The sequence below is a fragment of the Platalea leucorodia genome (assembly GCF_965183815.1).
Source record: "Platalea leucorodia genome assembly, chromosome: 7".
Taxonomy (NCBI): domain Eukaryota; kingdom Metazoa; phylum Chordata; class Aves; order Pelecaniformes; family Threskiornithidae; genus Platalea; species Platalea leucorodia.
In genome coordinates this window covers 71,864,782-71,876,682 of record NC_138829.1, presented here as the reverse complement: position 1 = coordinate 71,876,682, position 11,901 = coordinate 71,864,782, and the positions used below count along the sequence as shown (strand labels likewise).

Below are 11,901 nucleotides of genomic sequence, written 5' to 3'. Positions count from 1 at the left end.
GGACAGACCCACCTGGGGGCCCCACGGGGCGCAGGGGCAGCTCCCCGGGGAGGGTGACGGATGGGGTCACCCAGCGGGATCGCGACCTGTGGGTCTTCCTCACCACCCTGCACTGGCGGGGTCGGCGGTGGCTCACCGCGGTGGCCACGGGTCCTGGCAGGACCTTCCTCTTGCCGGGATTGCCGGGCGGTGGAGCGGGTCCAGCAGGACCACAGCAGCGCTGAGTGTGATGTGACACATCCCTGCCCGTCCCCCGTCCCCAGCCGGTGACACCTGTGCCTCTTGGTGTCTTGCTGCTCTGCCAGGACTGGCACAAGGCAAGGACGTGGTGGCCGGGGTGTGTGTCCTCGTGGGGGCTCCCGGGGTGACCCGCTGGCCCCCGTGCCGGGTAAGCAGAGCCCCTCCAGGCTGGCCAGGGTGGGGGTCCCATCAGCCCCCGGCCTCACGGCTCCCTCTGACCGGAGGGGCATCGGCCGAGCCCTCCCGGAGGAGGGGAGAGGTGGGTGCTGCTGCCTCCGCAGCCATCTCAGGTAGGGCACGGCCACCCGTGGGCGCGAGGGGCACCCAGAGCGAGCCCAAAGGCAGCCGGGTGCCCACCAGCACGGAGCCACCCCGCCTGGCCGGGGGTCCCCCATCCTCAGTCTTCCTGCTCCCTCCACTGCCCCTATGGCACCCACCACCCTTCTCCCCTCCTGCACCCATGGGGAGGACACTGACACCCCACCACTCGGGTGGCACCGAGGCCACAGGCTGTGCCCTGGGGGGGCTGCGTGCAGCCGGGAGCCCGGTTTCAGCGAGTGAGAGCGTTTCACCCTGTCACCATCATCCCTGCGTCGCAGCCCACGTACAGGCACCCGCCGCGCCCTGCGGCGAGCACGTCTCCGCCAACACTGATGCCACCCCACCGGGCTGCGTGGGGACACGGGGTGCTGGGGGGGCACCCGCTGAGCCCCCGAGGTGCTCCATGGGGTTCCTGCACTGGGCACCCCCAAAAGTCCCTGGGGTGCCCGGCTGCTTGTTCCTTCTCCTGCCAAGGGGGACATCCCCGCCGCCGCAGGGCCAAGCCACCTGGCGACACGGCGGCAGCGGGACCGGGACCGTCCCATGGCTGCAGCCGGGAAGGGTTCGGCGGCCCCCGCAGTCCCACTTTAGACGATTTTGGACAATCTGGAGAGAAGTCATAATACTGCTACTACAGTAATAATAATGCTTTTAGGGACATTTGTATTTTTATCATATTCTCTCTTTTTTTAACATAAAAGAAGAGATTTACATGCCTGGGGAAGGGGCTGGAGCCGAGGGGCGGCAGGGCCAGGGCACCCCAAGGCCAGGCAGGGGCAGCCCGGGTGCCGGCGGGGCTGTGCCAAGCTGGGTGCCCACCCATCGCCCCTCGGGCACCCCGCTCCTCCGGGAAGGATTTCTTGTCTGCGATCGGCTCCCCGGGGCTTGTGTGTTCATTTTTAACTCTAGAGCTCTTAGCCGTTATCTTGTTCAGGTATCTCTCTTCTTCATGTGATGGTAACATCCAACTGGTGTGTAAAATACAGAAAAAACAAACAAAAAAAAAGACAAAAAAACAAAAAAAAGACAAAAAAAAAATCAAGACAAAAGCCCAGACCGGCTGACGAGCGGCTGGAGCAAGGGGATGCCCGGCTGGCGATGCCACCCCGCTGCCGGTGGCTTTGCTGTCTCTAATAACGGCAGCAGGGGCCGGGGCCGGCACGGCGGGGAGGCTGGGGGCGAGGGCCGGGGCGCGCGGGTCGGGGCGCCTTCTTTGCAGAATCCTATTTTTGGGGAGCGGGGCCCCTCGTTTTCTGGAGGCCGCCCCTGTTCTCGGTAATAAAGGACAGTCAGTAACTGCCAGCGTGCCTTGTCTCTGGGCTCGGGGGGACGTGGGGGATGGCTTCTGCGGTCCCCCAGCAGCTGTGCCCGCAGCAAGCGCTGGTCGGAGTGGGGATGGGGGTCACGGTGTCACCTGCACCTGGCTGAGCATCCCCCCCCAGCACCGAGCATCCCCCCAGCACCGAGCATTCCCCCAGCACCAAGCATCCCCCTCAGAGCAGAGCATCACCCCAGCACCGAGCATCCCCCCCAGAGCAGAGCATCCCCCCAGCACCGCTCATCCCCCCGGTACATGCACAAGGAGGGAGGAGGACGGGACAGGTGATGCTCGAGGACCCCTGGTGAAGGGGACACATGGCAGGGGGACAAACACTCTGAAAGGTCCCTGCAAAGGGAGGGGGACAAGGAAAGCCACCTGGCCAGCCTGCATGGGCTGCAGGGTTGGGCCTGCTAACGAGGGCAGTTAACGAGGGCAATTAATGAGGGTTCATTAAGAGCAGCCCTAGGAAGAAGCTCTTTCTCATGTGAGGTGGCTCCAAGTGCTGGGAGGTGGCTCCTAGGAGTGGTGCAGGAGCCTGCCAGGGGTTGGGGTCCCCAGGGAGGCTTTGGGGTCCCCCAGGGGACAATGCTGACAGCCCCAGCCTGCGCTGAGCCCGGTGACGCAGCCAGCTGGGTCCCCGTGGGCACCAACCGTGCCAGAAGGGTGAGTGCGGGGCAGGATTGGGCCCTGGGGGGTGAGGTGCTGGGTAGGGACCGGAATGTGGCTCTGGGGAGGGGGGCAGAGGTGGGGGACCACGTCCCGGGCAGGTGCCTGTTGGCGAAGTAGGGGGCACGTGGCTACCTGGGAGCCTGGGGTGCTGGCTGGCACTGCAAAGGCTCGGGTGGCTGTGTTAAATAATTCACTGAACACCGGTCTTGAATAAATAAAAGAAACTCCAAACGCGGGGACGGCAGGAGAGCTGTGTCCTCTGCGCCCAGGATAGCATCCCTCCGGATCTGCCTTTCACGGGCTGAGACACTGTGTCGGAGGTGGCCAGTGGCAGCGGAGAACAGACGGGGACAAGGCTGGAGGTCAGGTCACTGCTGCTTGCACCCGTTCAGGCTCTGGTTTCTGTCCAGCTGAGCCAAACCTGGAGATTTTGGCAGCAACAAGCCACCAACGGCATCGGTGCCGCTGAGCCTGGCTGCTGTCTGGGCTGTGTTATACCAGAGCTGGGTTTCTTTCATCGTGCTACAGCTCTGAACACAGCAAAAAGAAAAAATGCTTGGCCCTGTGCAGCCATCCCGGCGCTCCTGCTGCACGGAGCGGGTCCGAGCCGCAGCGATCCCGAAGCCCCTTCCTTTGTGCCCGCAGCCAGCGGGAGCAGATGGAAATAGCAGCATGATCCCAGCTGCGGCGAGGCCACAAACCGTTGTACGCAGGGATGGGAGAGTAGGCAGGGATATATATAGAGACAGACGTATGGATGATGCACTGCGCACACGCCTTGCCGGGTGCTGGGGCTCGACGATGCCAGCATCCCCAAAATACTTGTGCGTAGCAGAAACGTGTGAGGTTCCCGCTGACTGCGGCGGCTCCTGGCCCTCGTGGCACCGCGCCGATTGCCGCTGGTGCCATCCCAACGCAGTGCCTGGACCCCAACCCAGCTCCTTCCCCAGCCAGAGAGTGAAACCCAGGGCTGCGGAAGGCTGGGGCGGTGGGAAATGGCTGCGGGGAGGCAGGGACCCCGCTCCCCAGGTGTCAGAGCTTCTGGATCCGGTCCTTGCTGCAGGGACTGGCTGGTGGCACCCAGGGCCACCCACACCCCTTGCCCTGCCGAGCGCAGAGGGCTGGCAGGGGTCTGCACGGAGCCGGTGGCAGCAGATGGGTTGTGCCAGGTAGAAAAGGATGTCTGACTTATAGCTGGGGCTTGGAGTCCTGCAGGTCTCTGCCAGGGCCAGCACCCCGCAGGGTGATGGATAATTACCTGCTAATTAGCAGCACCGTCTCCCCAGGCAAAGCAGCAGCACCCCGGGTCGCTGGCATGATCCCTGGGGGCCGGGAGCCACCCGCTGCCATACTCGGCACCCCAGGGTGCCCCATGCCAGGATGCTCTGCCTGCTACAAGCCACGATGGTGAAGGCTGCCTGGGTGGGAAGAGGGACCGACAGCCGGTACCTGTCCCCCCCGCTGGCAGAGCCAAACCGGAGGGGGAAGAGCGAGCTGAGCTCCTGCCAAGCCCCAAATCCACCGTCCGCAAGTGGGAATGGAAACGGGGCCTCGTTACTGCTGGGAACGCGGGGGCTTCATCAGCCTGGCACCGACAGGCCCTGCGCATCCCGCAGATGAGGATGCTCCGCCGTGTCTAAAATAGCCACGGTTCCCACCGCAGAGCGGGAAGGGAGGGGAGAAAAAACCGGGCAGCATCTGCCCCGTGAGCATGGGAGAGGATGTGGCAGGAGCGCTGGCTGCTTCCCAGCCACCAAACCCAAACCCCTCGCAATTAAAAGCGGATGCGCGGTCTGAAACCTCCAGCAAGCCCCAGCCCTCGGAGGGAGCGTTCGGTGCCGGTGCGGCCGAGCTGCTCTGCCGCATCGCGATGGCTCGGTGCAGAGTGGGAGCACGGCTTGGAGACAGGCGGAGGAAAATGGGACTCCCTCGAATGTTAAAAATAAGAGGAGCGGTGGTCTTGCACCGGGAGGTGTTGCTGGGGTTCCTCAACAGCCCCCTTTTCCTGCTGCAGCCCCCTGCAGAACAGACCCCATCACCTTTCTCTCACGCCAGGTTTTCTTGGGTTTGTGCGTTTTATTGCTTGAGTTTGGTACAAACGGAGCTCGGGGAGGGGAAGGACAAGGCAGCAGCCCCGGCTTCGTTGCCCGTTTTGGGGCAGACAGAGCCGGAGCTGGGGGTCCTCTTCCCGTACAGAGGCAAAACCCTTTCCAGGCTTGCGACGGGCAGCGCTTGTGCCCAAGCGGGGTTTCCATCGGCTCCTTCCCAAACCTGCCAGTCGGGAGGAGCCCGGTGGAGAACTTCCCCCAGCCCAATTCCAGCGGCAGGACGGGGGATCTCGGGGGTGAGGAGGGGTCTGTGCGTTTGCTCTCGAACCTTGCTGCTCTTTGGGGTGATGGGATCCATGTGGAATGGATGCAAATGGTGTTGCTTTGTCCTGTCCTGCCCCACGGAGCCAGGAGCAAAGGATGTGCGTGGTGGGAAGGTCCTCGTGCCCGTGGGCAGGCACCGTGGGGATGCCCGGCTCTCGGCAGCACCGTGCTGCCCGCCGGGGCCTGTCCAGCAGGTGAGTGGGGTCCCGTCACGGCAGCGGGCTGTTCCCCCATCCAAGGCACCCTGCGGTTATGTGGGATGCTCTAAGGTGGGCTTGCAGATCCCAGCGGTGACCCACGAGCCCTGCAGATCTGGGCAGCTCTTTGCAGTCCCGGCTGGGAGATGCTGGTCCTCGGACCGTTTTCCTTCACGTGGAGGCCGTGAACCTCCTTCTTCCCCAGCCCTAGCTGGGAGATGGTGGCTCTTGGGAGCCCGGTGGAGGCTCCCCGTCCCTCCGCGGTGCATCCCCGTGGGTGTCTGGCTGCAGCGTGGCGGCTCATGTTTCCCCTGGGGAGCCCGGCAGGGCTGCAAAGCTGCTCTCCCCATTTTCCAGCAGCGGGGAGCCATCCCCGGGGGCTGCTGGTGGGGCCTCAGTGCCTTGCTCCTCCTCCTCCTCCTGCTTCTGGAGGCTCTGCAGGCGTTCCTGCCGCGCCTCCATGAACTCCTGCGCCCCGTCGCCCACCAGCCGGACGGCATCCCCGACCTGGGGCGGCTGCCGGACGGGATTGTGGTCGTAGGAGAGGAGGCGGAGGGCGGAGAGGCAGGCCAGGTCGGGGAAGCGGGCGATGCGGTTGCGATCCAGGTCGAGGACGCGGAGGTGAGCCATGCGCAGCAGGGCCGGGGGGAATTCCTCGAAGCGATTCCCGTAAAGCCAGAGCCCCCGCAGGCCGGCCATGCGGGGCAGCCCGGCGGGCAGGCGGGCCAGGCGGTTGTCGCCCAGCTGGAGGCTGCGGAGGTCGGGCAGGCGCAGGAGGGCGCGGGGGAAGCGGGCGAGGAAGTTTCCCTCCAGCCAGAGGCAACGCAGGCTCTGCAGGCGGGCGAAGGCGGGCGGCAGCCCCTGCAGCCCGTTGCGGCCCAGGTAGAGGTGGGCCAGGCGGGGCAGGCGGCACAGGGCCTCGGGCACCTCCAGCAGCTCGTTACCGTCCAGGGCCAGGGTGCGGAGGTGCCGCAGGCCCCCCAGCTCCGCCGGCAGCTCCCTCAGCCCCGCACCGCTCAGGTAGAGCTTCCGCAGCCCCCGCTGTGCCCACAGGGCCGCCGGCACCCTCCCGTTCCGCACCTCCAGCCGCTGCTCGCCGCCCTCCGGGCCCTCGGCCGCCGCCAGCCGCGCTCCGCGCCCCGCCGAGCCGCCGCTCCCCATCCCCGCCGCCGCGCCGCCGTCGCCGCGGCAACGCGCCGCAGCCAATGGGAGCGCGGGGGCGGGGCCTGGTGGCAGGGAGGGGGCCCACTCCCCTCGCAGCACCTGGGCGGCGGGCCCGCCCACTGGGGGGTGACACGCCCACGCTGGCCACGCCCACGATCCCCGCTGGCCACGCCCACGCCCGCCCTGCCTGCGCCCTGCCCGCAGCCCCTGCCCCTGCCCGCAGCCCCTGCGCCCTGCCCGCAGCCCGGGCAGCACCGCCTCCCCCCCCCCCAGCTCCCTGCCCGGCCAGGCCCTCCGGCAGCCCGGGGTCAGCATCTCCCCGGGGCGCTGAAAAAGGGGGGGGGGGTGTGGTGTGTCCCTCTGCCACCGCCCACGTCCCCTGGGACCCCCAGGGGGATGCTGCAGGGACCCCCCCCCGGCACAGCCACCCCTGCCCGGCGCCCCCTCACACCCCAGGGCCGGGGAAGGCTTGGATGGAGACCCCGAATGACACCCCCCCCATGCCACGGCTGCCCACCCCGCAGGACAGGCTGGGGGTCTCCTTCCTCCTCCTCCTCCTCCTGCCCACCCCAGCCAGCCCTGCCTGGGGTTTGGTTTTGGTTTGTTTTTTTTTCTTCTTCCCTGCTGCAAATCAGCTGTGTCATCCCAAAGCCAGGGCTGGAAAGCCGGGCTCGTACAGCCCTCCAGTGGCTGCTGGCCAGGCGGCACTCCTGCCCCCCCTCCCCGCCCCCCCCCCCCGAATCCTCCTGTCAGCCTTTGGGGTGCAGGCAACCCCCAAAATGAGGGTTGTGGGCAGCCACAGCCCCTCCGTGGGGACTCGGGGGGCCGGGGGTGACAATGGCATCGTGCCCAGAAAGACTGGTTTGGGTCTTTATTTCTCAGGGACTATGGGGGTCCCCAAAGAAGCCGAGGCTGGGACCCCCGGGGTGCAGCGGCACTACCTCGGGCCACCCCGGAGGTCTACGCCGGGGGGTGGCCGATGATGTCCCCCACCCGGTGAGGCGGTTGTTGGTGCCAAAGCCGCTGGGGCTGGTTGCCCCCCACGGGTGTCGCCGTCCAGGTTGGACCCTGCCAACACCAGGCTGGAAAACCCAGGAGAGACGGGGTGGTGAGGCTGGAGCCCCCCCGGGGCAACGAGCCCCCCATCCAGGGCCACCCCAAACTCACCTGGCGCTGCAGGGGACAGGGCCAGGTGGGGGGTCACGTACTGGCCGTGGCTAGTGGTGAACCCTGATGACTCCTGGGGGATGGAGGTGGGTTGGGTGCATGGTCCGATGGGGACGGGGCCATGCCTGCACCCACCTTCCTGCCAGCACCCTGCCTTCCCAGCGGGCTGGCCTGGCTCCCTCAGGGTGCCTGCAGCCCTCGGGAGACGAGTGGGATGGGGTGGCCCACCGCGGGCAATCCCTGCGTGGGGACAGCGGGTGGGGACGGGCAGTGGGATGGGGTCCTGCTCACCGCCATGCCCAGACAGCCCGGCACATCCCGGCTGAACCCGCTGCCTCTCTCGGAGCCTGCCGGCAGCGTCGGGAGCATCTCGCTGCCCTGCTGGAGGATGGAGATGGGGTGGCTGGGACACGCGTGTCCCCTGCCTGCACCCCGGTCCTGCCTGCACCCCGGTCCTGCCTGCCGGCGATCTCGCCTCGCCCCGCTTACGTGGCTGTGCACAGAGGGCAGGTAATCCGTTGTGGGGAGGCTAACGCCGAGCTGCGGGAGAGAAAAAGTGTCCCGTGGGGTGCAGAGCGGGTGGGGGACTGGGGAGGGACAGGGGACCCGGTGGGGCTGGGGCTCACGGGCTGGCCCGGCAGGGCTGGCAGGACGCCGTCGCGCCTCGGCGTGGCCCTGGTGAAGCCCGAGTGCTCCCTGGTGCCGATGGTCGTCTTCTGCAGGACATCTGTGGGGAGCAGACGGGGCAGGGAGGGAGCCCCCCCGTCCCCAGCCCCGTCCCCAGCCCCGTCCCCAGCCCCTGCGCTCGGCCCTGCAGCCAGCCATGGCGTTGGTGTCACGGTGTTGGATACAGCCTGGGGACCCTGCCTGTCCCCCTGCATTTGGGGGTGGGCAGGGATGGGTGACGCAGGGCAGGGGGCCTCCGCCACCCCCAAAACCTCCCGGGGTCAGGGCTGACCCTGTGGCCACCGATACCCCAAAACCTCTTGGGGTCAGAGCTGGCCCTGGGGCCACTAATACCACAAAATCCCCTAGTGTTGGAGTTGGCCCTGTGGCCACTGATACCCCAAAACCTCCTGGGGTCAGAGCTGGCCTTGGGGCCACCGATACCACAAAACTCCCTAGAGTTGGAGTTGGCCCTGTGGCCACCAATACCTTAAAACCTCCTGGGGATGGAGGTGGCCCCAGGACCACCAGCGCCCCCAAAACCATACCTGGCTGGGCAGGACCAGCGCAGCGGCTTTCGGGGCCGAGCTCCCTGGATGCTCTGGGGGGGCCCTGGCGATGCCGCCTGTGCCGGGGACTCACCGCCCCGGTGCGGAGGCAGGAAAGGGAAGAGGACTCTTGGAGGTACCCGCTCCCTGACCGGTGGACGTGCCAGGGCAGGAGGCTCCGGCCGTCGGGGAGCCAGAAGGGCTTGAAGTGATCAGCGGTGGTGGACCTGGCGCTGTCCTGGCAGTGGCTGCGGCGGGAGGCCAGCGTGGCTGTGACGGAGTGGCCCCAAAACTTGCCCCCCGTCCCCACCGCAGCAGGGCTACCTACCCTGCTGCTGCGCCACGTGGGCAGAGCAGGCGGGAGATGGCCGAGTAGTTGTTGGACACGTAGCCGGTGCCGGTGTGGTGGCCGAGGCGGGGGCGGAACCGCGGCCGGCCTGGGTGAGAGCGGGGAGAGGGGGCTCAGCCCCGGGAACGAGCCCCCCCAGCCTTCGGGGAGGCCTTCGGGACCCCCTACCGTAGGCCACCGCATAGCTCGTGGCGTAGAAGTTCATGAGGTCGGCGCTTCCCCCGGTGAGTGCCTTTGCTGAGGGGGGGACGGCCGCCAGCCCCGCAGCAGGCGAGCCCTGCGGCAGGGACCGCAGCTTAGCACAGGGACAGACAAACGGACAGGCAGCCGCCATGGTAGGGCTGTCCCAGAGCAGCTCCCTGCCTGCCCCGAGGGACGGGAGGCAGGGGTGGGTGTGGAATGTCCCCACGGAAGGGGACGTTGGGATGGGGATGCTGTCTCCTGGTAACCGGTAACCAGCGAGGTGAGGCACGGGGATCTCGGAGGGACTGTCACCGCTGCCTGGGGACCGCTGGCCCAGCTGGGACACCCCGCAGAGGGCACCGGGGAGCAGGGTGCCTCACTCCAACCTCCGGCGGAGGGGGGCAAACTCCCCTGGGTCCCCAGAAAAAGGGTTTCAAAGGGACAGGTAGGAGTTGGAGACAGCGGCGAGCCGGCAGGTGCCAGGGCGAGCTCGGATTGCCGCCGCCGCCTTCCCCCAGCGCCCGCTCCCAACGCCGCCGAAGAGCAGAGCCCTGCGCTCGCAACGCGGCAAGATGGAGGCAACAGGAGAGGCAGGGCTAGCAGCCACGGCTTTACTCATCGTGCCCTGAGAGTCCGAGGGAGCCGCTGCCGGAGGAGGAGGGGAGTCACAGGGAGGGCAGCAGCGTCAGCGTTTCCACAGGGCCCCGTCAGCTCCAGGGGATGGGGAGGGAGAAGGCGGCCCCGCCGTCAGCGGGGCGGCTCAAAGAGGTACTCCAGGTCCGGCTGCCGCAGCCTCTGCTCCCTCTTCTTGTTCTTGGCAAACTCCCTCAGCATGGCCATCACGTCGTTCTCAAACTCGGACGGCGTGGGCTTCGCTTCTATGGTAAAAACAGAAAGGGGCAGCAAGAGAACGGCTCCGTCCTGTCCCGAAGCACCCAGCACCACGCTCACCCCACCAAACCCAGCTCCCACGGCCCGGAGCGGTGACGGTGCCCTGGCGTCAGAGCGGGCAGGGCAACAGGCAGCTGCAGCGTACCTGTGGCCCAGTAGTAAATGTCCCAGTCGTTGCTGGGCTCGTTGATGAGCCGGTCATAGAGGTTCAGCTGCTGCTCGCTCATGCGGTTCAGGTTCTCCTTTGCAAAGAGGCTGGAGAGAGGACGTATGAGGATTAGCGCGAGCGGTTGGAGGAAGAGCCGGGCTGGCACGCTGCTCCCGACCGCGGCTGGCGCCCAGTTCTCTACATGACGCCAGAAGACACGGAGGAGCTGCCGAAGTGACCTGCCTCCTGCCTCAAGCCCCAGCCTACTCTCCATTAACCGCTACTTCACTCCCGAAACGCGACTGGCCTTGCCTCCTGTGCATCCCAGAAATTACACACATCCTTCCCAAAGGATTTCGGCTCAGCCACCAGCTAGGAGCTTCCTCCAGAGCTCTCGCGTCTCTGGCTCTGCTCCATCCTGCCCGGCAGCAGCACTGCTCACCGCATCCTACGCGAGCAAAGCTCTTGTGGTGATTTATTCAACAGCTCAGCCTTCTATCCTCTAAGCAACAGCCCATCTCCTTAGGTTTTGGATAATGGCTGTGCGCTACCCCACCAAACTCTTTCATGCAATGCTCGAGGCTCTTCCCTGTTCATTAAAAACCTCTTTAGGGAGCTGAGCTGCAGGGGACAAACTGTCAGGGTGCTGTGGGGAAGGACAGAGCAGCAGGGCCCAACCTCCCTGACGGCAGGGAGGTGGGCGAGCGGCGGAGGTGGCTGAGAAGCCGGGAGGGAGGACGGGCACCCCGCGCCTCACCTGAGCAGGATGCAGTTCTCCAGCATCCCCCTTTTCCGGCTCTCGTAGAGCAGCCGGGCTCTCTTGGTTTCCAGCGGCTCATCAGGACGCTCCTGCCAGGGGGGCAAGGGGATCTCCAGCACGTCCTTCCCCGAGTCCGTCGGGGAGTCCCCGCGGTAGCCCCGCTGCAGGCTCACTGGCCTCAAAATGCGCCGGCACAGAGCCCACCGGGGCAGGGAGCAGAGCTGGGAAAGGGACGCGGACAGCGCGGGGGACGTCAGGCCTGGCTGCTCCAGCGGGGATGGGGAGATCCCCACCATGCACACAGCCCCCTCCCGACCCTCCTGGCCATGAACCCCCTGTCCCACGCCACCCCCAGACCCTGCTGCCCCCCCCCCCGACCCTGTTTCCCCTAACCCCCCTCCCCATAATCCCCCCCAGACCGTGCTGCCCCCAATCCCATAGGCCCCCCCGTGCCCTGCTGCCCCTAACCCCCCCATAATCCCCCCCCAGACCCTGCTGGCCACGAAGCCCCCATCCCACACCACCCCCAGACACTGCTGCCCCCTCAGATCCCCCATCCCATAACCGCCCCCAGACCTTGCAGCCCCCAGTCCCCCCATCCCACCCCCCCCAGAGCCTGCCGCCCCGACCCCGCCATCCCATAACCCCCCCCACCCCGACCCTGCTGCCCCCAGGGGCTCTCCCTCGGTCCCCCGCCTCTCCCAGCCCCTCGGTTCCCCACAGGCTCCCCTTACCCCCGAACCCACCGCCCCCAGTCACCTCACCCTGGCCGCCGCCATAGCCCGACGCTGCCCCTCTAGCCTCCGTCCGGGCCGCTCTGTGACAGCGGGCGGCCCGACTCTATGGCGGTGGGGAGAAGATGGGAGGGCGAGATAGCCAAGCGGGGCGGGCCGGAAGGGGCGTGG

At 67.0% G+C, this 11,901-nt stretch overlaps 2 protein-coding genes across 2 annotated transcripts; both read right to left on the bottom strand.

Annotated features, from left to right (window-relative positions):
* Positions 1 to 5,402: 5,402 nt before the first annotated feature.
* LRRC10B (leucine rich repeat containing 10B) lies at positions 5,403 to 6,281 on the bottom strand (the record flags this gene model as incomplete). The annotated part of the gene is made up of 1 exon (XM_082316647.1): positions 5,403 to 6,281. The coding sequence occupies one exon, from the start codon at positions 6,279 to 6,281 to the stop codon at positions 5,421 to 5,423; it is 861 nt and encodes a 286-aa protein (XP_082172773.1). The 3' UTR covers positions 5,403 to 5,420.
* A 1,506-nt stretch (positions 6,282 to 7,787) lies between these two features.
* SDHAF2 (succinate dehydrogenase complex assembly factor 2) lies at positions 7,788 to 11,879 on the bottom strand. The gene is made up of 5 exons (XM_082317370.1): positions 11,761 to 11,879; positions 10,994 to 11,217; positions 10,234 to 10,343; positions 8,666 to 10,075; positions 7,788 to 7,832 (listed from the first exon to the last, which is right to left on the bottom strand). Exons 1-4 carry the CDS (start codon positions 11,773 to 11,775, stop codon positions 9,945 to 9,947), a joined length of 480 nt encoding a protein of 159 aa, XP_082173496.1. The 5' UTR covers positions 11,776 to 11,879; the 3' UTR covers positions 7,788 to 7,832; positions 8,666 to 9,944.
* Between the last annotated feature and the right edge of the window lie 22 nt (positions 11,880 to 11,901).